The following is a 20,815-nucleotide window of genomic DNA, read 5'->3' as shown; positions in this document are numbered from 1 at the left end:
TGACCTGGAGAATACTAATGGCAGGTCAGTTTTAGCATTTGGTGAATATAGTAAAAAAAAAATATCCAAAAAACATTTGGACAGTTGCACCTTTTTTGCAATTTCACCGCACTTGGAATTTTTTTTTCCTGTTTTCCAGTACACGACATAGTAAAACCAATGGTGTCATTCAAAATTACAATTCGTTCTGCAAAAACAAGCCCTCACTTGGCTATATTGACGGAAAAATAAAAAAGTTATGGCTCTGGGAAGAAGGGGAGCAAAAAATGGCAACGCTAAAATGGCAACGCAAAAACGAAACAGAGCTGCGGCGCGAAGGGGTTAAGGTAAGTTTGTGGATTTGCGGCTGCTTTTTTTTTTTTTGTTTGTAATGCATGCCAATTTTGCTGTAGATAGACTGCGGAAAAATTTGCACCAACTTTACAGTGTGGGTTTACGTGTTAAAGACCTCTTGTGTCCGGATCATATTACTATCTTCATGCTAATGTAGGGTATAATATTTCCATGCTGCAGATTTTACTTGCTGGATTGCAAATAGTGACATTTACACTGAATTCCACACATAAAATTGACAGACATGCTGCAGATTTTTACATCTCTTCGTTGCCAGTTTCTCTTCAGTATTTTTAGCAACATGTACATGAAATGTATTTAATCTACCGCCAATATGGAGCATGTAAATATGTGCTTCGGGTTTTGTCTTGAATGTGAAATATAGGGCTTTTGGATCCACATGGTTATAGGTTGTTGGACCTGTGCCTTTTTTTGAGCTTGGCAAACATACATTAGCAACCAAAAGTGTTTTTTTCTTTGTATGATTACTTCTGTCTGGTTGTTATGCCATTTTCCTGGAGATGATTTGAAAGCGCATGAAGTTGTCATCATGCAAGACCTTAATTTTAACCAAAATGCTTTAAAATCTAGGTACGGACATTTAATTAAAGAAAACTGACTGCTTTGAGTTTGGCATATACTATTTATTGATCACAACATAGAGTAATTCATTGTTTATAATGCCATAGCTTAGTATTTTGTAGCATAAACTCTTGCTTTAATTACGGCACACCGATGAGGCATTGAAGCCACTAGGGTGTTCAAGACATCCTGAGGGATCTTGCTCCATTCCATTTGCAAATCTGCAAACAATTCATCTTTATTGCTATGGGTACAGGCCCCACCCAACTCATCACCCTAACTCATCCCAAAGGTGCTCTATAGGGTTTAAATCAGGTTATTGGCTTGGCCATTGCAACAGGTGAACATTTTTTCTTTGCTAACCAATGTTTGACTAAATTGGATGTGTGCTTAGGATCATTGTCTTGCTGGAATTTCCAGCCCCTGCCTATGTTGGTTTTACCTTGTGGCAGCATTACATTTCCAGTATATCCATGGTAGCATTCATATTTCCATCAATTCTATGCAGAGAGCCAATAGCAGATACAGAAAAGCAGCCACAAATCATGACATTGCCACCACCATGTTTCACTGTAGGTGTTTGGTACCTTACATCATTACGTTTTCCAATTGGGTGGTGTATATGATGGCTGCCATCACTACCACATTGAACTTGGATTCATCTAACCACAACACCAATCTGTCTCTTTCCATTGGCTCTGTTCTTTGGCAAACTCAAGTCGGACCTTCTGGTTCTTGCAGAGATGAAAGCCTTTTTGACTGGAACTCGTGCATTTAACCCTACTGCTCTTAGCCGTCGCACCACAGTTCGTCGACTCGCTTGACTCCATATTCTTCGTTCATTTAGTTGAAATGTGTACAGCACTTTTATGGACATCAGATACTGACTTTTTTGTGATCAACTTTAGAGGAAGTTTTCTGTGGTCGTCCACTTCTAGGTATCAGCTGTTCCATAACCTTCATTTTCTTTCTTTATTATATGTGACACTTGACTCTTGGTTTTGAATTTGCCATGTTTTAACCTAAAAACATACAAACAAAAAACATTTCAAATACTCACGACTACTCAAAAATTCGACTACCCATGACAAAATATGCAAAATATTTTGGCCCAGCAAATGTTGAAAACTAACACATAAAGGGATAAAACAATGTTAAATACAATTTTCACCCTTATAGCTGAAAACCATTTGCTTCTGGTTTACTAAAATCGCCAGGAAAATGGCATCGCAACAACCAGACAGAAGTAATCATACTTTTTAAAAAAAAAAAAAAAAGCAAAACTATTGGTCGCTATTGTACTTGACGCAACAATATAGTACGGATGCTTACATCTACTAGCTTTCGGGATGCACTAAAATGTTTGCATTTGCGAGACGTTGTGCATACCATCATATTATGTTCTATTTGTCATTAATGAAAAGCAGTACCTTGCCATGTATTAGTTAATATAATCTTTGCACAAACATTGTACAAGCATGATTTAATGCCATGTTCATTGGTTGCCCAACGCACCGCCACTTAGTTCCACCTCTCTTTACCCATAGTGATTCCATGCCTTGAAAGTAAATTTGGTATATTGTTACCAGTGCTTTAAGATCTGCTTTAAGACCCTCTCTCCAGATATCACTGTGCTGTATTTGTCTATAGGAATCCATTCTAGATTGTAAGCTTGTGAGCAGATCCCTCGCTCCTCTTGGTAAGCGTTGTAGAAACAGGATAGCACATCACAGAGATAGGCCTGTTTCACACTTCAGTTTTTCACAATCAGTCAAGATCCGCCTATTTGCCAAAAAAAAAACGGATCCGCCATTTTTATTTGCGGATCCGTTTTTTTCCCCATTAACTTTCATTATCAGCGGATTTTGACTGATGATCGTCCGTTGCGTCCATATTTGTGCGGATCCGACAAAATTGTGGCGTCCGCTGAGATCACCGATCGGACCATGCAACGTTTTTTTGCTGTCCGGATCCGCATTTTCCCCTTTTAACCCTGAATCAAGTGTCGCTGCTGGATGAAAATTCTCTCTCTCTTTCGTTCTTTTGTTCTTTCGTTCGTTCGTTCGTTCTTTCCCTGCCTCCTCCATTTCTGCCCGATCTCCCCATTTCTCGCATCGCGCGACCTCCTCCCTCATGGCATCGCGCGACCTCCTCCCTCATGGCATCGCGCGACCTCCTCCCTCATGGCATCGCGCGACCTCCTCCCTCATGGCATCGCGCGAGATGATCGCTCACCGCAGATGCCCGCTCTCTTCTGGATACCACTACATCCGCCGGTATTAATTTTTGATTTATTTTTTTTCTTTTTCCCCAGGCGCGATTCCTTTAAATTTTTACCATCGGCGGATCCGTACATCTGCCGATCCGCTGTCCCCCGTTTCTGTCAGTCCGCCTGCGGATCCGTTTTCCGCTATTTTGGCGGATTTAGACTGACAGGAAAAACTGATGTGTGAAACAGGCCTAAGGCCTCTTTCACACTTCCGTTTTTTACAATCAGTCACAATCCGCCAGGTTTTGAAAAAAACGGATCCTCAATTTTTTTTTGAGGATCCGTTTTTTTCCCATTGACTTGCATTAATGGCGGATTGTGACGGATTGCTGTCCGTTGCATCCGTTTTTTGTGAGGATCCGCCAAAAGTTGCTGTCCGTCACCATCCTCAAAAATTTCAAAACGGAGCTTGTAACGTTTTTTTCTCTGGCGGATCCTGCAAACACTGATTTAACCCGAATTTCTTTCTGGGTGCCGGACAAAAAAAAAAATTCTCTCTCTCTCTCTCTCTCTCCCTTTAAATTTCTTCATTTTCAGGATCCGTCTGAAAACGGATCCTGTGCCATCCGTTCACATCAGTTTAAAACGGATCCGCTTGTCCGCCTTTTTGGCGGATTATAACTGATGCAAAAAACTGAAGTGTGAAAGAGGCCTTACATGTAGTTCATGTTCCCTCTGAACTGTGAACTGCCGCAGAATATGTAAATAAAAATTATCCATTAAGTAGCTTTGTAATCTCCTCAAAATCCCTTCAGTCAAGTGACTGACTACAGCATGTTCCTTGTGTATGAAGCAAAAGTCATCAATACCTCAGTCCTTGATAACTCCCTTTAAACTGACTTTTTCTTTATTAGGATAATAAAGGTACATATTTACTGATTGGCGGTTGTTTAGTCGCCTGATTACACAGGCAGACTGTACTTCATGTACACACTGAACGATCAGTAATCGGCCACGTGCACACGTTCAGTATTTGGTCAGTATTTTACCTCAGTATTTGTAAACCAAAATCAGAAGTGGAACAATCAGAGGAAAAGTATAATAGAAACATGTCACCACTTCTGTATTTATCACCCACTCCTGGTTTTGGTTACAAATACTGAGGTAAAACACTTCCCAAATACTGAACATGTGAATGTGGCCATAGGCTGCCATTGTTCTTGGCAGCACAGGTCCTGTTTACATAGGACAATGAGCTGCCAAGAACTATGATCTTTTCTGTGTTTCACAAAGTCATTTCACCTGACGAGCAAGCATTCATTGGGTGAATGGCAACCTGTTTAGGCTGCATGATTATCATGCAATGGGTACGCTCATTCACTATAATATACAAAGCTGTCGCACTGTATATGCAATCGGATCTGTGGACAGCATGGTATAGAGGAGAAGCTGAGCACAATGATATATACAGTATGTACTGTGTATAAGCAGAGTTTTTCAGCACATTTTTTGTGCTGAAAACGCCCCCTTTGGCTTATACATGAGTCATTGTCCCAGAAAGCCGGCAGAGGAGGGTTAGCGGAGGAGCAGCGAGTCACAGAGGCTGGATTCGGCGGCTGTGGCTAAAACCTGTGCCCGCTGCTAAAGAGAAATGAATATTCATTTCTCTTATAGCGCGCAGTGACAGCTGCAGGCTTACAGCACACATCCTACTCACCTTCCTGCGCTCCCTCTCAGCATCTCGTTGGTTCCGGTGCCAACAGCTCCTGCGGCCGAGCGATCACGTGGCCCCACTCATTAAGGTAATGAATATGCACGCCTCTCCGCTCCCATAGGCATGGAGTGAATATTCATTACCGTAATGAGCGGGGCCACGTGATCGCTTGGCCGGAACAAGATGCTGCGAGGGAGCGCAGGAAGATGCGTACAAGGACAGGGATGAGGGGATAATGCATACCCGGCTTATACTCGAGTCAATAAGTTTACCCAGTATTTCGTGGCAAATTTTGGTGCCACCGCTTATGCGCTAATATATATATATATATATATATATATATATATATATATATATATATATATATATATATATATATATATATATATATATATAGTAGCTTTGTTTGAACAGATTCAGTATAACTTCTATTTTATTAATTGAAATCCCTGGAGTTTGTATATATGAGTCCAGTGGGTGATCCTACTAGTGAGTGATTCACAGCTCTCCCTGCATGCAGTCATACTGAGGAGACTGTCAATCACTGAATAGGACCGCCCACTGGACTTATGCATGAAATATAATGTAAAATTAACTGATAGCTTTCCTTTAAAAATGTATTACTATCCTATCTGCATATCAGCTACTATTTTCAATGTGACGAGTTTCCTCTAAATGACTTTTGAAAAATGTTTTACGTTTCTTCACTAAAATCAGAGAAGGTACTTCTACTTTTGTAAAGAGTTAATATCTGACGGTACATAATCGGCACCGTTCATTGCTAGGTGAGGAAGCAGACTATTCTTCTCCAGTACCTTTGTGGTCTGCTGTAGAGAATGTACCAGCTCCATGGTCTCACCTGACAATGGCTGGCAGTAAATAGATGGAAGCTGGCCCTCATTGCTGGCACACAAAGTGCTGTTTCCCTCTGGGCTGATGAGATGTGATCAGCCCCGGGGGATCTTTTTACCAGACAAAATGCAATTCATCAGAAGACACGTGCCACCTATGAATGGCAGCGTTGTAGTGACCACCTCTTGGACAACTGTCGAGTGTCAAATCCTCTTTTCAGTTCTGTCTGAGTAACAAAAGGTTATTCAGACGTGAGGTCCCAACAATTTTCATTACAAAAATGTTAAAAAGAATTGTCGTGTGTATACTAATATGGATGTGATTACGGTATTTAACAGAATAATGCTGTAAATAAGTAAATGGCTATGTGGGACAAACACCCTCCTACAGGAATTCCTACATGCATAAAGAGTATGTTTCTGCCGATGTGAGCATCTGTACGGGGCCTGTAGGGGACAGGATATTTGCATGAAAAATGTACATGCATATTCGGCTCTGTAGGGTTTATTTTGCCTGAATTTGTGCATAAGGCCCTTTCTCGGTCGTCTCATTGGGGGGACACAGGTACTGTGGGTGTATGCTACTGCCGTCTGGAGGCTGACACTAAGTATACAAAAAAAAAGTTAGCGCCTCCGCCGCCGCATACACCCTCGCCCCGATTGCGGGCGGAAACCAGTTTTTTGCTTAGTGTCCTATGGAGACACACACAGTCTGGATCTCTCCAGACTATTATTATTATTTTTTTTTTTTGCTTTCTTGCTATGAAGATGTGACAGGGGCGACGGATCCTATTGAAAGGGTCCGATCTCCCCAAACCATCAACGGGCGAGCACGCGTTGAGTATCGCCTCCGCGTATCCTTTCCCGCACCGAGGGACATCACTGGGACTTTTCCCCGGACATCTATTTTTATTTTTTATGAAGATAACAGGGGCAACGCATCCTATTGAAAGGATCCGATTTCCCCAAACCATCAACGGGTGAGCACGTGCGAGTGTCCCTCCACATATCCTTTCCCGCGACGTGGGACATTATGCCAGACTTAGCCCTGTCCACCCCTAGGTATTGAAACCATGGGCTTGCACAGAGGCACAAGACTAGTCTGTGTGGCCCCCACTGCTCCACCAATGCAAGATGGCGGTGCTGCATGGCGGCGGACGGTCCCTCTCCTCGCCTCTAAAGGCAGACGGAGCTAGGGTGCCTGCACCGTCCAAAAATGAATTACCCCAGGTGCCGCTTCCGAGTGGCTAGAGTAGCAGGTATGGAGCTGGGGAGGGCCCTGGGCAGCTTTTGGCAGGGGGTCGCACTATTAAATCCCCTGATGTTTGCCACTGATTGCCAGTGATATATTGTGGGGGCTAGGGTTGCGATTGGCAGTCTCCATTACCCCCCCTCCTCTCCCCCTCCTCCTCTCCTCCCTCCCTGTACCTGCACGTGGCTGAGGAGAGCGGCATGAAAGACAGCAGGGCCGCGGATGTGGAGCACCGCCAGCAGAGGTGAAGGAGAGTGGAGACCGGCGGGATCGCCGGGGTAGCGGGGCCGCCAGCGCACGAGCGGGTGGGCAGTGACTAATTTTAGCCCGCGGCTTCGGCCTAGGCTGCGGGTGAAAGTTCCGCCCCCCCCCCGCGTGACGTCATATCCGGCACAGCCCCCCGTGGCTAGGGCGGGCGCTGGATAAATTGAGGCCCTGGCTTTTAGTACAGGGTAGGCCGCGACCGGGAGAGCACCTCGCAGCCTGCCCAGAGGTGAAGGAGCGCATTGGAGGCAGACCAAGGAGCGTGGGGGGGGCACACAGGAGCAGGGTAACTGCGACCCCCGTCCCGGAGCCACACTATGTGCATTAAGGGGTTATCCTCCTCCTCTTCCGTCTTTCCCTTCGAATTTTCATAAATTGGCCTAATCAGCAATATGTCTGGGAAAGGAAAGACGCACACGTTCCTTTATGCCGCATGCGTTTCCTGTGGGGTTATGTTCCCTTGAGCGCAATCTAAAGTTATTAAGTTATGTGAAGCCTGTGACTCCGAACGCGCCCAGGAGCCCTCCCCTGCGATGGAGCCCAGGGGTCTGGATCCCCCGGAATGGGCGTTATCAGTCTCGCAGTCCATGGTTTCGCTTACGAAGGCGATCGAGATCCTTCAGGCCCCAGATAGGGGCAGAGACGATGGCTCGCCTGTCTGGGAAGGTTCATCCGCCTCACAGGAGCCTCCGGCCTGCACTCTCTCTAGGCAGACGCATAGGAAGAGAACCCACACTGCGTCTCCGGGCCCCTCCGGTGCTTCGGCATCCGTGAGTCCGGCATCTCATTCACCGTCACCATTTTCCGGGAGCGAGCAGAGTTCAAGTTATGACGCGGAGGAATCCCTGGACCTGGATACCCCGGGGTGTCGGGAGACTGTAGACAGTCTCATTGAAGCTGTCAATCAGACTTTGGGTATTGAGGAAGACCTCTCCCTAACCTCAGGTCATAAGGTGTCCTTTAAGAAGGCCAGGCGACCGCATAGAGTGTTTAGCACTCATCCAGAGTTCGAGGACACGCTGCAGCGTCACAGGGAACGTCCAGACAAGCGTTTTTCGGGCCAAAAAAACGCTAGAAACAAGATATTTTTTTGCACCAGAGCTCTGTAAGAGATGGGCGGAATCTCTGGTTGTGGATCCCCCAGTGTCACGCTTGGCCTGAAGAACTTTGTCGGTGCCTAGTGTTTCTTTCATTAAAGACCCCACGGATCGGCTCATAGTTTGGCCCGCTCGGTGTATGAGGCATCAGGATCAGGACTCTCTCCTTCATTTGCGACCACATGGGGAGCCAAGGCCATGATGTTATGGTCAGATTCTTTAAATAATGTCCTACAGGATAGAGACCTGCCGACGGAAGTGTCTGAGATAGCAGGTCAGATCGCGATGGCGGGTGACTATTTAATCAATGCGTCCTTAGATGCGGCTAATTGCGCAGCACTAGCGGCGGCGAATGCAATCGCCATTAGGAGAGCCCTGTGGTTAAGGCTATGGCGGGCTGATTCGATTTCCAAGAAATCCTTGACTTCCCTGCCTTGTCAGGGTAGCCGCCTGTTTGGGGTAAAATTGGACAAACTCATCTCAGAAGCTATGGGGGGGAAGCAGTTTTCTCCCACAGCAGAAAATTAAACTGCCATTTTGTCAGCCTCAAGCACGCTTTCGAGCATTTCGCAGCCCCGGGTGGATGGCAGCGGCCAGTTCTGCCGCACCAGCTCGCTACAACCAAGACAAGGAGCGTCAGGTCACGTATAGAGCCAACCCGCTGGGCAGGATGCGAGGCCGCCCGCCCAGGTCAAGGGGGGCAAGGTCCCAGAAGCCCTCAGCCAAATGACTCGAGGCATCTGTTACCCAAGGATGGCAGAGTGGGCCGACGTCTACTCCAGTTCCGCCACGTCTGGGTCGCGTTAGCACGCGACGCATGGGTGGCGGAATTAGTGTCGTCCGGGTACAAAATATAATTTGTCAGACATCCTCCAAGACGATTTTTTTCTTTCCCGGCTTCCCAAAGCGGAATCCCGGGCAGAGGCGTTGCTAGGGGCCATCAAGGTACTTCAGCACAAACTGGGTCATTGTCCCTGTACCAGAGTGCGAGAGAACTCAAGGTTTTTATTCCAACCTGTTCGCGGTTCCCAAGAAGGACGGGACAGTAAGGCCGGTTCTGGACCTAAAGCTCCTGAACAGGTTCATCAGAAGCGGGCACTTTCGAATGGAATCTCTCCATTCAGTCATATCGGCCATGGAGCAGGGAGAATACTTGGCCTCGATCGACGTCCAGGATGCTTACCTGCACGTCCCTATTTTTCCCCTGCACCAAAGGTTCCTACTTTTTGCAATCAATGGTTGGCATTTCCAATTTGTAGCTCTGCCTTTCGGGTTGGCCACCGCCCCCAGAGTGTTCACAAAGGTAATGGCGGTCGTCATGGCCATTCTACACTCTCGGGGCATAGCGGTTTTACCATACTTAGACGACCTCTTGATGAAAGGTCCGTCCTTTCGGGCATGCAAGGAAAATGTCAACATCACACTGGATACCCTTTCGCGCCTAGGATGGTTGGTCAACGGGAAGAAGTCATCCCTTGTCCCAGCTCAGAGGATTTCGTTCCTAGGGATGTTTTTCGACAGCTCCCGAGGGTTGGTAATTCTCCCTCAGGACAAGGCTCGAGCGCTCCGGCAGGGAGTTCGGAGACTTCAACAACCAGGCCCTCATACCATTCGGTTCGGGATGAAGGTTCTAGGAGGATGGTGGCGGCAATGGAAGCGATTCCGTTTGCCCAATTTCATCTTCGTCCCCTGCAGCATGCTCTCTTGACATCTTGGGACAGGAGTCCATTCACGCTCGGTCATCAGTGCAGGTTGTCTTTTTGAGTCAGACGGTCACTGCAGTGGTGGACGCGCGACTCCTCTCTTCTTCAGGGAAAAAACCCTTTCCCCCAGATCAATGGTTGGTGATCACAACCGATTGAGTCTTCTCATCTGGGGAGCAGTTTTTCGCCATCACACGGCTCAGGGGCAATGGTCGCATCAGGAGGCACGCCTCCTGATCAACTTGCTGGAGATACGAGCGGTGCGGTTGGCACTGCAACATTTCCAGCACATTCTAGCAGGACATCCTGTCCGGATTCAATCGGACAATGCCACGGCGGTGGCGTACGTGAATCACCAGGGAGGCACGCGCAGCAGGGCAACCATGCGCGAGATAGAGAGCGTACTACGCTCGGCCGAGGGGCACCACTCGGTAATCTTAGCAGTCCACATACCAGGCGTGGAAAATTGGGCAGCGGACTTCCTAAGCTGGCAGGGTGTCGTGGCCGGGGAATGGTCCCTGCACCCCGAAGTCTTCCAGCAGATTTGCCAACGGTGGGGCACACCGGACGTGAATCTGATGGCCTCCAGGGTAAACGCCAAAGTGGCCGTGTTTGTCGCTCGGTCTCATGACCCGCGAGCAATCGCAGTGGATGCGTTGGTCCTACCATGGAACCAGTTTCGGCTCCCATACCTGTTTCCCCCGCTGCCACTATTTCCGAGGGTCATCAGGAAAATCAAGACAGAGGGGGGTTCCGGCAATTCTGCTGGCCCCAGACTGGCCCCGTCGGGCACGGTACGCGGATCTAGTGCAGCTCCTAGCAGACGTTCCTTGGCGTCTGCCGGAATGACCAGACTTACTGTCTCAGGGGCTGATCTGCCACCCGAACTCAGGGACCGATCTGCCACCCGAACTCGGGCCCTGTGTTTGACGGCATGGCCGTTGAATCTTGAATTCTGACCCAGGTGGGGTTTGGGCATGAAGTGGTTGCTAGAATAGGTTAGCGCCTGGAAGCCTACCTCGGCGAGAATTTACCACCGCACTTGCAAGGTTTTCTTTCGTTGGTGTCGAGAGCACAGGGTTGCTCCACTGTCCTTCTCGGTTCCCAACATCCTGGCTTTTCTTCAGTCAGGCCTAGACGCAGGATTGGCCCCGAGCTCCCTTATGAGACAGATATCAGCCTTGTCTGTCCTCTTCCAGCGAAGGATCGCTACTAATATGCAGGTCAAGGCATTCATTCAAGGGGTCTCTCATTTGGTGCCCCCCTATAGAGCGCCCATAGACTCCTGGGATCTTAACCTGGTCCTGAGTGTCCTGCAGGAAGCTCCTTTTGAGCCATTACAAGAAATTTCATTATCATACCTTTCCAGGAAGGTCGTATTTTTGGTAGCCATAACGTCCATTAGGCGGGTTGGAGTTGGCAGCCCTATCTTGTAGAGCACCGTTTCTTACCTTTTACAAGGATAAGGTGGTCCTTAGACCAGCTCCTCCCTTTCTGCCGAAGGTCGTGTCCTCTTTCCACATTAATGAGGACATTGTGCTGCCTTCATTTTGTCCAGCGCCAGTACATAGGGTAGAAAGGGCGCTCCACACTTTGGACCTAGTTAGAGCGCTCAGGAGGTACGTATCGAGGACGGCACCTTTTCGCCAGACAGACTCACTCTTGGTGATCCCCGAAGGGCGCAGGAAGGGGCTCGCAGCCTCAAGGTCGACCATAGCCAGTTGGATTTGTCTAACTATTCAAGAGGCTTACCGTATTAGAGGCACACTGATTCCAGCAGGGATAGGGTCGCACTCTACTCGGGCAGTGGGCGCCTCTTGGGCGCTTCGGCACCAGGCTTCGGCAGAGCAGGTATGCAAGGCAGCAACCTGGTCCAGCCTGCATACATTTTCTAAGCATTACAATGTGCATACTCAGACTTCGTCAGATGCGAGCCTGGGTAAAAAAATTCTCCAGGCAGCAGTGGCGCACCTTTAGACAGGAGGGCATGCGGCTTGGATTGGTGAGTTGACTTCCCTCCCAGGGACTGCTTTAGGTTGTCACACAGTACCTGTGTCCCCCAATGAGACGAAGGAGAAACATGGATTTTTGTGAGTACTCGTCGTAAAATCCTTTTCTCCGAGACGCTCATTGGGGTACACAGCACCCACCCTAGTAGCCAGTTGGCTCTTGCTTATTTAATGAATATAGTTCCTTTTTTAAATTAGGGTGGTCCTTTTTCAGACATATGGTATTCTGCTTTAAGGCTAAATTGTTTTTGTGTTCTCCTACTGCTATTGCACTAAACTGGTTTCCGCCCGCAATCGGGGCGAGGGTGTATGCGGCGGCGGAGGAGCTAACTTTTTTTTTGTATACTTAGTGTCAGCCTCCAGACATCATACACCCACAGTACCTGTGTCCCCCAATGAGCGTCTCGGAGAAAAGGATTTTACGGTGAGTACTCATAAAAATCCATGTTTTTACACCAGACTTGTAGGTCTGTGACTTAACTAGGAATTCCATTTGAATCTCCGAAAAATAAGATTTGGAGAGAAGACCTGATGGCGTCATATAGTGCAACAAAGTTCACATGGAGTTTATTTAAGATTTTTTTTTTTTTTTTAAAACTACCATCCCATCTTTTTAGATTAGCATAAAAACTTAGCCGATCACGTTCCATTTGAACTCCATTTGTGTGATTGCACTCTCTGGCTCCGTCAGGGTTCCATCTAATTTATGGCAGTTTTGTCCCTTCTCTGAATGGTGACCACTATTCCATTCCATCTTCATGGAACTGTGGGCAGTCGAGCCTGCGCACTGGCACTCCATTCAGACATGTCCACAATGCCCTGTTCTGGCAATCGGTGTGGGTTTTGGAGGTCAGATCTCCTCTGAGATAAAAGTGGATAAGGTGGTAACCTCTTGTTTTTAGAAGTAGACCTTTCATGCATTTGGATAATGACCAGACTTGAGCAGCCTCAATGACGCCCAAGTTGTTTAGTTATTTCTCTGAATACTATATCTTAAAGGGAACCTGTAAGGCGCGTTATGCTGTCCAGGCCACAAGCAGCATAAATCGCAGCTTGGTCAGGCATTGCCCACAGCCGGCTCTTCCCAATGCCATAGTTGGTGATTTACAGGTATCTCCTTCATCTGAACATGGGGAGAGATCTGTCAATTGCCTCTAGCAATATACCGTCAGTCATGCAGCCAGGCTGTGATTCAAGTTGCCGGGGTTTGGGCAGCATGAATCTCCTGAGAGTCCCTTTTTAAAGGGAAGTTCTCATCAGAAAATGGCCAATTATTTAAATCCGGTCTTTGTAAATGTATGTTTTAAATGTTTTTGCCAATGGGTGGTTATTCTTCATATCACAATCTGTCATTGTAACCATGGCTAATAATTGGAGCCTTGCTAAAAACTCTTCTTGAAAGGCCATGAAGTAGAAGTCTAAAAAAGACCCGATGCCAATTGCAACGTTATTAATTTTGTGTTTGGTTTTTTTTTGTGTTTTGTTTTTTTTTTACGAACGATTGTGATATGGGGAAAATGTCAGCATTTTTTTTTTTTTTTTTTAAATCCTGCAGCACCAAAAGTGTTTAGGGCAATAGGTCATTTTCAGACTCTGGCTTCCCTTTAAAAAGAAAAGCTGTATTTTTTTGGTATGTATTTTTTAAGAGGTTATAAATGTATTCTTGTCCTCTGATTGTTCCCTGAAGGTTTGCTGATTTAGCAGAGAAGTAACATGATGCTTTCTGAAATGGCATAGCTGCAGAAATCAGAGTATAATACTTCTAGAAGCATACGGCTGTCAAGGACATTTGATTCCAGTTGAGAACATAACTTTTTTTTTTTTAAACTGTTATAGAAGCTTTTAAGCTTACCTATTTACTATGAATAAACCCTGGTGAACAGGTGCCAACACCTTCTCAAAAATCTAAAAATGGGCTCTAATTATGTATTGTTTCCCAATTGAGTGTTTCCTGAAAAAACAGAAATCAAGAAAACGTTCCATTGTGGAGTCCAGTGGCATTACCCATAACACCACTCTCGTCTAGCACTGTACAGGTTGATTATGTTTGTTCGTGGATGGGGAACTCTGCTTTTTTTTTTACTTCCAATTTGGAGGGCTGGTGAATTTTTTTTCACACTTTCAGTTCTTTGTAATAGTGTTATGTAAGTTACACCACCACAAAAAAAATTCAATATTTTTGAGGTGTTTTTGCTGGTGGAAACTTTAGTTGTTGTCAACCCATGAGAAGATCAGGAGGGGGAAATGAATGCCTGGTGATAAGAGAACAGCTTGGCTAGTATGTCAGGAGGCGAGCTTGGCCAGTATGTCAGGAGGCGAGCTGTATGTGTTATCCAGTTATGGCCTGACATGCAGCAGTCTAACTTACTGAAATCAGGAGAAAAGCATAGTTAGGTCTTCTGAGTGCTGCCTAAAGGGGTTTGCCTGTAACCTACTTCTTGGTTAAAATCTGTTTTATTTTTGGTTTCCTACTACTGTAGTGTTAATCACTGCTTGAATGTGTACTCTTGGGTTGATCCAACACGCATTGATTTTCATTTAAGGCTTTTGGAAGAAATGTAGCGACAATTTTTTTTTCTCATGAATCATTTTAGTTTGGTTAAAATATTACCTTCACATTGTCTCTAGTCGCATTGTCCTCCTCCTGTGCCTCTACCTCCTGCCAAGAATCTATCAACGCTGTTATCTTTAGCTATGGAATTTCCTTTGTGAGCTCAGCGGCTGGTGATAACGCTGGCTACAGAAGAATGCACAATCTGACTGATGTACTGGAAACAGGAGCCATTGTCCCTAGGCATTAGTGTCTACTGTGTGAGGCCAACTCCACATATAATCTACCCGCGACTTCCTATTTTCTATGCCATCTTTAGTTTAATTCTAGTAGCTTTTAGTTACATCTCTGACACTTTACCAGAATTTGTAGCAGTAAGCTTCTTTACTGTATAAAGGGGGTCTGTCACCAGTTTTTTTTGCTACCTAATCGGAGAGCAGCATAATTTAGGAGCAAAAACACTTATATTAGATTAATTTCTTCTAAGTGTGCCATATTACCGGTTCATTTTACCACAAACTGTACACTGTAAAATCAATTCCCGAAAAAGTCAGAATTGCGGGTTTTTTTTCCTGCAATTTCACCTCATTTGAAATTAATTTTACCACATGTACTGGAAAACAATGTTGTCAAAAAAAAAAAAAAAGCCCTCGTCTATGTTGACAGAAACCTAAAAAGTCATGGCTCTTTAAGAAGGGGGGAAAAACGAAAATGAAAAAATGGGAATTGGCCACGTTGGGAAGGGGTTAAAAAGCAAACGACCAATAAAAATATTTTCAAAATGTTTTTACTTCTGGATTTTAGGTAAGCGTAATGTAGGCATAGAGACCCTGATTCCAACCATGTATTACTTGGTTTACTGGGTGCTGCAGTTGTGACAGAGTTCCTAGCTTTTGAGCTCTGCTTCATGCTAAATCTAACTCCGCCCACACCAGACTCTGTATTTACATAGTCTACTGACAGTGAGCTGTTTATAACAGGAGGCAACTGGGTCAGACCAGTTTACAGCTTGTCACAGCAATGATAATGTCCTAGTTATAATACATTCATTGTAAGTAAGCAGCACACAACTTGATAAGTGACACATCACTGAATTGTGTGTTTTACCCCCTACCTCTGGCTGTTGTCATATTAGATAGGAAAAACCTGCTGACAGATTCCTTTTAATGTTTATATTATTTAGTAATGTTAAAAAAAAAAACTGGAGGGGTAAGGGTTTTTTTTTTTTTTACTTTATGTACTGTAATACTTATTTTTGTTTTTTAGTGTTTCTGTCTGAAGATGAAGCAAACACCGTTTTAAAGCGTTTTCCAAGAGCAAACAGTTTCCTGGAGGAGATAAAGCAAGGAAACATTGAGCGGGAATGCAGGGAGGAATTATGCAGCTATGAAGAGGCAAGAGAGGCATTTGAAAATGATGAGAGGACTGTAAGTACTGTAGTGTGAATTTTGATGGTTCTCTATCTAGTGCTGATCTCCAAAGTGGACGCCAGTTGTGTATGTGTATAATATATATTGCAGAATTGTCACAACTTTTGGTGTTTTCACACCAGTTTCACCCACCACCAGGCAGGATATGGGAATGACGCCACAACTCCTCTAATCCAAGAGCGGCGGCATTCCGTAATCCAGAAATTTTACTCCAGTTCCTGACTGGAGTAAGATAAGGCGCATGCCGCATGTCAAATGCTCCTGTCAAGTGCACCTCTTAATGAATCACGAGCGTCTGATTCTCTACATTCCCCCTCATCCACACAGGTGTGAACATCACCGGTCTTGAAGAATTGGGGCCTGTAAGTTGGACACAGTCACAATCGTTCTGACTTGGAAGAATCGCATAATTGGATTGTTTTTTGCAACACAATGTACAGAGTAAAAATAAAAGCCACACAGTGTTGAAATATAGTTTTGGGGATTTTTGTCACCATTTTGCAGCTCTTGACTTTTTTTTTTCCAGTAAATTATATGGTAAAATGAATAGTGTCATTCAAAACTACGACTTTTCTTAAGCCCTCGCATGGATATGTTGACTGAAAAATAAAGTTATAGCACTTAAAAAAAAAAAACTGTGATCAAAAAGTAAAGGCACAAAAACAAAAAATCTCCCAGGAGGAAAACAAGATTCTAGAAAGCTTTGATGGTCAGTGAACTTCTCTTTTGCAACAGCTCCACCTTGTGGTTATTGGGTAACAAACCCTTTTCTATTCAATATACTTTAGCAGTGATTAAAGGGTTATTTGAAGTTAATAAATGGCTAAAATTGCAAAGTTCTTTGTAAAAAAAAAAAAAAACAAGCACGTTACCCCTTATTAAAAACCCTCTCCATTCTCAATAATGAAGGAATGTATAATTTTATAGTGTAAAGCTTGTTGTCTAGGTTACTGACCACGTATGTGACATGTCCCAGAACATTAAATGTGAATGAGTCCTAAACTAGCATTTCTTTTCATTTAACCTAGTTTTTCCACACTGGTGCTTCACGTTAAGCTGAAAGTCCAATGGAGGGCTTTAACGGTTAGCCATAATGATTTAGTTCAGGGCACTGTCTTGTATGACATTACACAGTGTATTAATATAGGGATTTTAAAAGGTTGTGAAGTACTGAGCAGTCCCTTAAAGGGAATCTGTCAGCAGATTTTTGCGATTTAATTTGAGAACTGCAAGATACAGGGACAGAGACCCTGATTCCAGTCATGTATTACTTAATCAAAACTGCACCAAGCAGTCCAGTAACATCCCTGTTTCCTGTGCTGTAGATGTATCAGTGGTCTGAATGGTGATCTGTGTATGACCCACCCACGTGACTTGCAGCTTCCTGTGTACTCTATAAACTTGTAATCCCTCCTACACCACTGATTGGCACCTTCCTGAGCACTCTCTAGATTTTCTGGGGGTGTGGTTACACATTACCTGTACTACCTGGCTTGCGACACCTTGTCCTGCAGTAGTGATCTCCTTTTGAACACTATTTAAAATTGCAGCAAGTAGCCAATCAAAGAACACATTCTCTGTGACTATATTTTTGCGGCTCTCAGATTAAAGAATCTCAATAAAAAAAAAAATAAAAAAAAATATATATAATATATTGCCATCATCATGTTATATAGCACGGTGTCCTTACAAATCTTCTGATTTCCATTAGGTCTATGACATCACGTGATTAAAAACTGACTAGGTGAATCAATCTAAGCTCTATGTAGAAACAGGAGGTCAATTTTAACCCTATGAGTCAGAAGTCACTGCAAAAGTCCCTGGCAGGGATAGTAGGGAGGAGCTGGGTCACTAAAAGGGGAATGTTAATTGTAGGGACAAGAGGCTTCCTATTTCTACATAGAGCAGAGGAAAAGAGAAGAATTAGCTGGCTAGAAAGGCAAAATGAGCAATTCTAAGTCCACAGTGCTATATAACATGATGGCTGCAATATATTAAGAGGATAAAGTTTGATGGGAGGTGTACTTCTTTAAATGGCAAAAACCAGCTGTCAGATTCCCTTCAAATGGCTAAAGAGACCAGAGTAAATAAAAAGTAAAAATCATGCTAACCTCCTGGAACAGCATCTGCTCTGGCAGATTGTTGAAAGGCAGCAGTCAATCAGGTTGGCTGCTGGTCGGCTGCAGTGGTCATTTGATGTAACAATGTCATGTCATCAGAGGAGAGGTGACGGTCTGGTAAGTAAGATTATTAATGTGTATATGTATATTTTTAGCAATTTTTTTTTTTCTTTATAGAAAGAATTTTGGAAAGAATATACCAGTGACCACGAGAACTCTAACACAGACAGCAGCTGGTATCCCTTTTACCTTGCCTTCCCTTTGGTCACAGTACTATTTGTGGCCCTTTTGGTGCTCCTGTTGGTATGGAGGTGTGTATTTAAAAAGAAGGCGCGTCGTCGGACTGCCTACGCACCCCGAGGAGTGAGAGAGAACAATACAGAGGCAGGACCTGACCAAGACATGGGAAGCCAGCAGCGTTCCAATGTACTCTGTACTGTGGAAGATGCGTTTAGGGCCGGGCACCCTCGTGGGGTCTTAGATTATGATGTACGTTCAGATACGTTATCAGCTGGGTTATCAAACGGTGACCCTCCCCCGTCTTATGAGGAAGCCACTGGCGAGAGGGGCATCCGAGTGATTGAGCCGCAACGGAACCCAATGGAGCCTCCTCCACAATATGAAGAAATAGCCACATGTGCCTCTGTCGTCGCGATACCTCGTGAGGTTGCCAATGACAAGTAACTGACTCTCAATAGCACACCTTTTTCAATTTTTTTTGTTTGTTTTTTATTGCAGATGAAGAATTTATAAGTGAAGTTTTATAAGCACAGTATTATTTGCCTTTGTGCAAAATTTGACTTTTGTGACTTTTTTTTTTTAGAGGACATGTGAAGACAAGTAGCAAAAAAAATGGACTGTTAACACTTTAGATATTCTACTGCAGAATCCTAATTAATTATTTCTGCCTCCATTAAATTAAGATGCCTGTAATCTGTATAATTTGTCATGCTCTATTGCATTTTTTTGCAATAATTCTGTCCCTTGTGGGTGATACTAGTATTGCAAATTAACCACTATTAACTAGTGATGAGCGCGAGTGCCCCTTACTAGAGTTTGCCTAGGGTGCTCGGCTATGCACCGAGTATCCCGGGTGCTCGAGTGACATGTTCGAGTGCCCCGCACCCATGTTTTTGCAGCTTAGACAGCCACAAGGGAATTGCCCGTGTGTGTCAGGCAATCCCCGCATGTTTTCTGGCGGTCTAACAGCCGCGAAACATGCAAGCGCGGGGACTCACAGGTCACTTGAGCACCCTCTATACTAAAGAGCACTTAAGATCATCACTTCTATTAACCTCATAAGCAATTTTAAGATTTTTTTTTTTTTATATATATAGTGTGAATTTTTTTCATTTTTTTACATTTGTGCCTAACTTTTAGTGTATTATTTGAAAGTGCAATATATTTTTAAGAAATGCCTCAGGTCACACTCTTGTCTCCAAGTAGCAATGTTTATGTTCCATTTGTGACATAACGTTTCGACTGTTATCAGATTTGGACTCATAGGGTGAATTCTCTTAAAGAATGAGGTAAGCCAAGTTCATAGACTGGATCTTCTTTTTTTAAGTTAGTTTTTGCTTTGTTAGGAAGAAAAATTTAATTCTAAGATTTTCACGTACAATAAAATATAGCTTCTGAAAGTATTCAGCTCCTTTGTGATATAAAATAAATTATTTTTTTTTTCTTATTCCTGAATTCAGACCAATCCAAATTGATTAATAAACTCATGTAAATTACTCACTGATAAAGGTTTGGCCCAACATTATAATAAACAAACTTGTTGGATTACTGTGCCAGTATAGTGGGTAAGACCTTTTAATCCATAAATTCTTCATCGAATGAACTGCACCCACCTTATTGGGGACTAATGCCTGCCTGCTCTAGTTTTATCAGTCTCATAAAATGACCACGGTAAAGGACATTGCACCAATAGTTCTTCTATAAATACCTAATGGACCAAAATCATCAAGGGCTCTCCCATATTCACAAAACATGTAGAAACATAGGCTTATTAGCAAAGTAGCCAAGGGTGAATAAAAAAAAAAATCTTTAACAAATTTCGAGATATAATAAAAAAAATCTAAAAGGAGAGTTTCAGACAAAGGTGTGAGCCAAACAAGGAGTCTCCAGATACAGGCAATAAATATTAATGGATACACACACCAAAAATGCATTTACGAAATTGGAAACAGAAAATAAGGAGGTGGGGAATAATTCTTCAGAGGTATGTATCAGAATAACTTAAGTTATGGAAGAAAATCCTAGACATAAGTGAGGTTTTTATATCTACTAATACTCTAAGATGTTACTGAAAATATTTTGTGTAAGGATAAAGAATTATCAACAAAATAAACGTTGGTGAAAGGCGTGCAATAATCACAGGGGTATATGGTCACTGGTTCAATAAGACAATACACGTAATAAATGAACATTATTCAGATATAACATAAATATCCTGTGTCCTGGTAGTAGAGTCCAGAACGTGCTCAAAATAATAAGAACCAAAGTGAGGGTAAAGATACAAAGACAATACGAGCACAACCCTGTACTAAGATAATTGAAAGCTCTAACTAAGAAAAATCTAACCAAAATTGAAGTAAAGTGTAAGGAACTAAACAGAACCTGTGTGGTAGCCAAAACAGCACCCCTGACGCGCGTTTCGCGTAAAGCTTTTTCAGAGGGGTGATGTGAAGGGTATAA

At 44.0% G+C, this 20,815-nt stretch overlaps 1 protein-coding gene across 2 annotated transcripts in view; it reads left to right on the top strand.

Annotated features, from left to right (window-relative positions):
- The window catches only part of LOC141101421 (transmembrane gamma-carboxyglutamic acid protein 1-like), a 52,844-nt gene extending 33,086 nt beyond the window's left edge, over positions 1–19,758 (top strand). For both annotated transcript variants that reach the window (XM_073590511.1, XM_073590512.1), the window contains exons 3-4: positions 15,832–15,992; positions 18,293–19,758. In XM_073590511.1, the coding sequence (XP_073446612.1) occupies positions 15,832–15,992; positions 18,293–18,799 (668 nt within the window). In that variant the 3' untranslated portion in view covers positions 18,800–19,758. The remainder of the gene's footprint in view (positions 1–15,831; positions 15,993–18,292) is intronic.
- Positions 19,759–20,815: the final 1,057 nt, after the last annotated feature.

The sequence above is a fragment of the Dendrobates tinctorius genome, unplaced genomic scaffold (assembly GCF_039654945.1).
Source record: "Dendrobates tinctorius isolate UK_male_01 unplaced genomic scaffold, ASM3965494v1 ptg000117l, whole genome shotgun sequence".
NCBI classification, from domain to species: Eukaryota; Metazoa; Chordata; class Amphibia; order Anura; family Dendrobatidae; genus Dendrobates; species Dendrobates tinctorius.
This window is presented reverse-complemented; position numbering and strand designations above follow the sequence as displayed.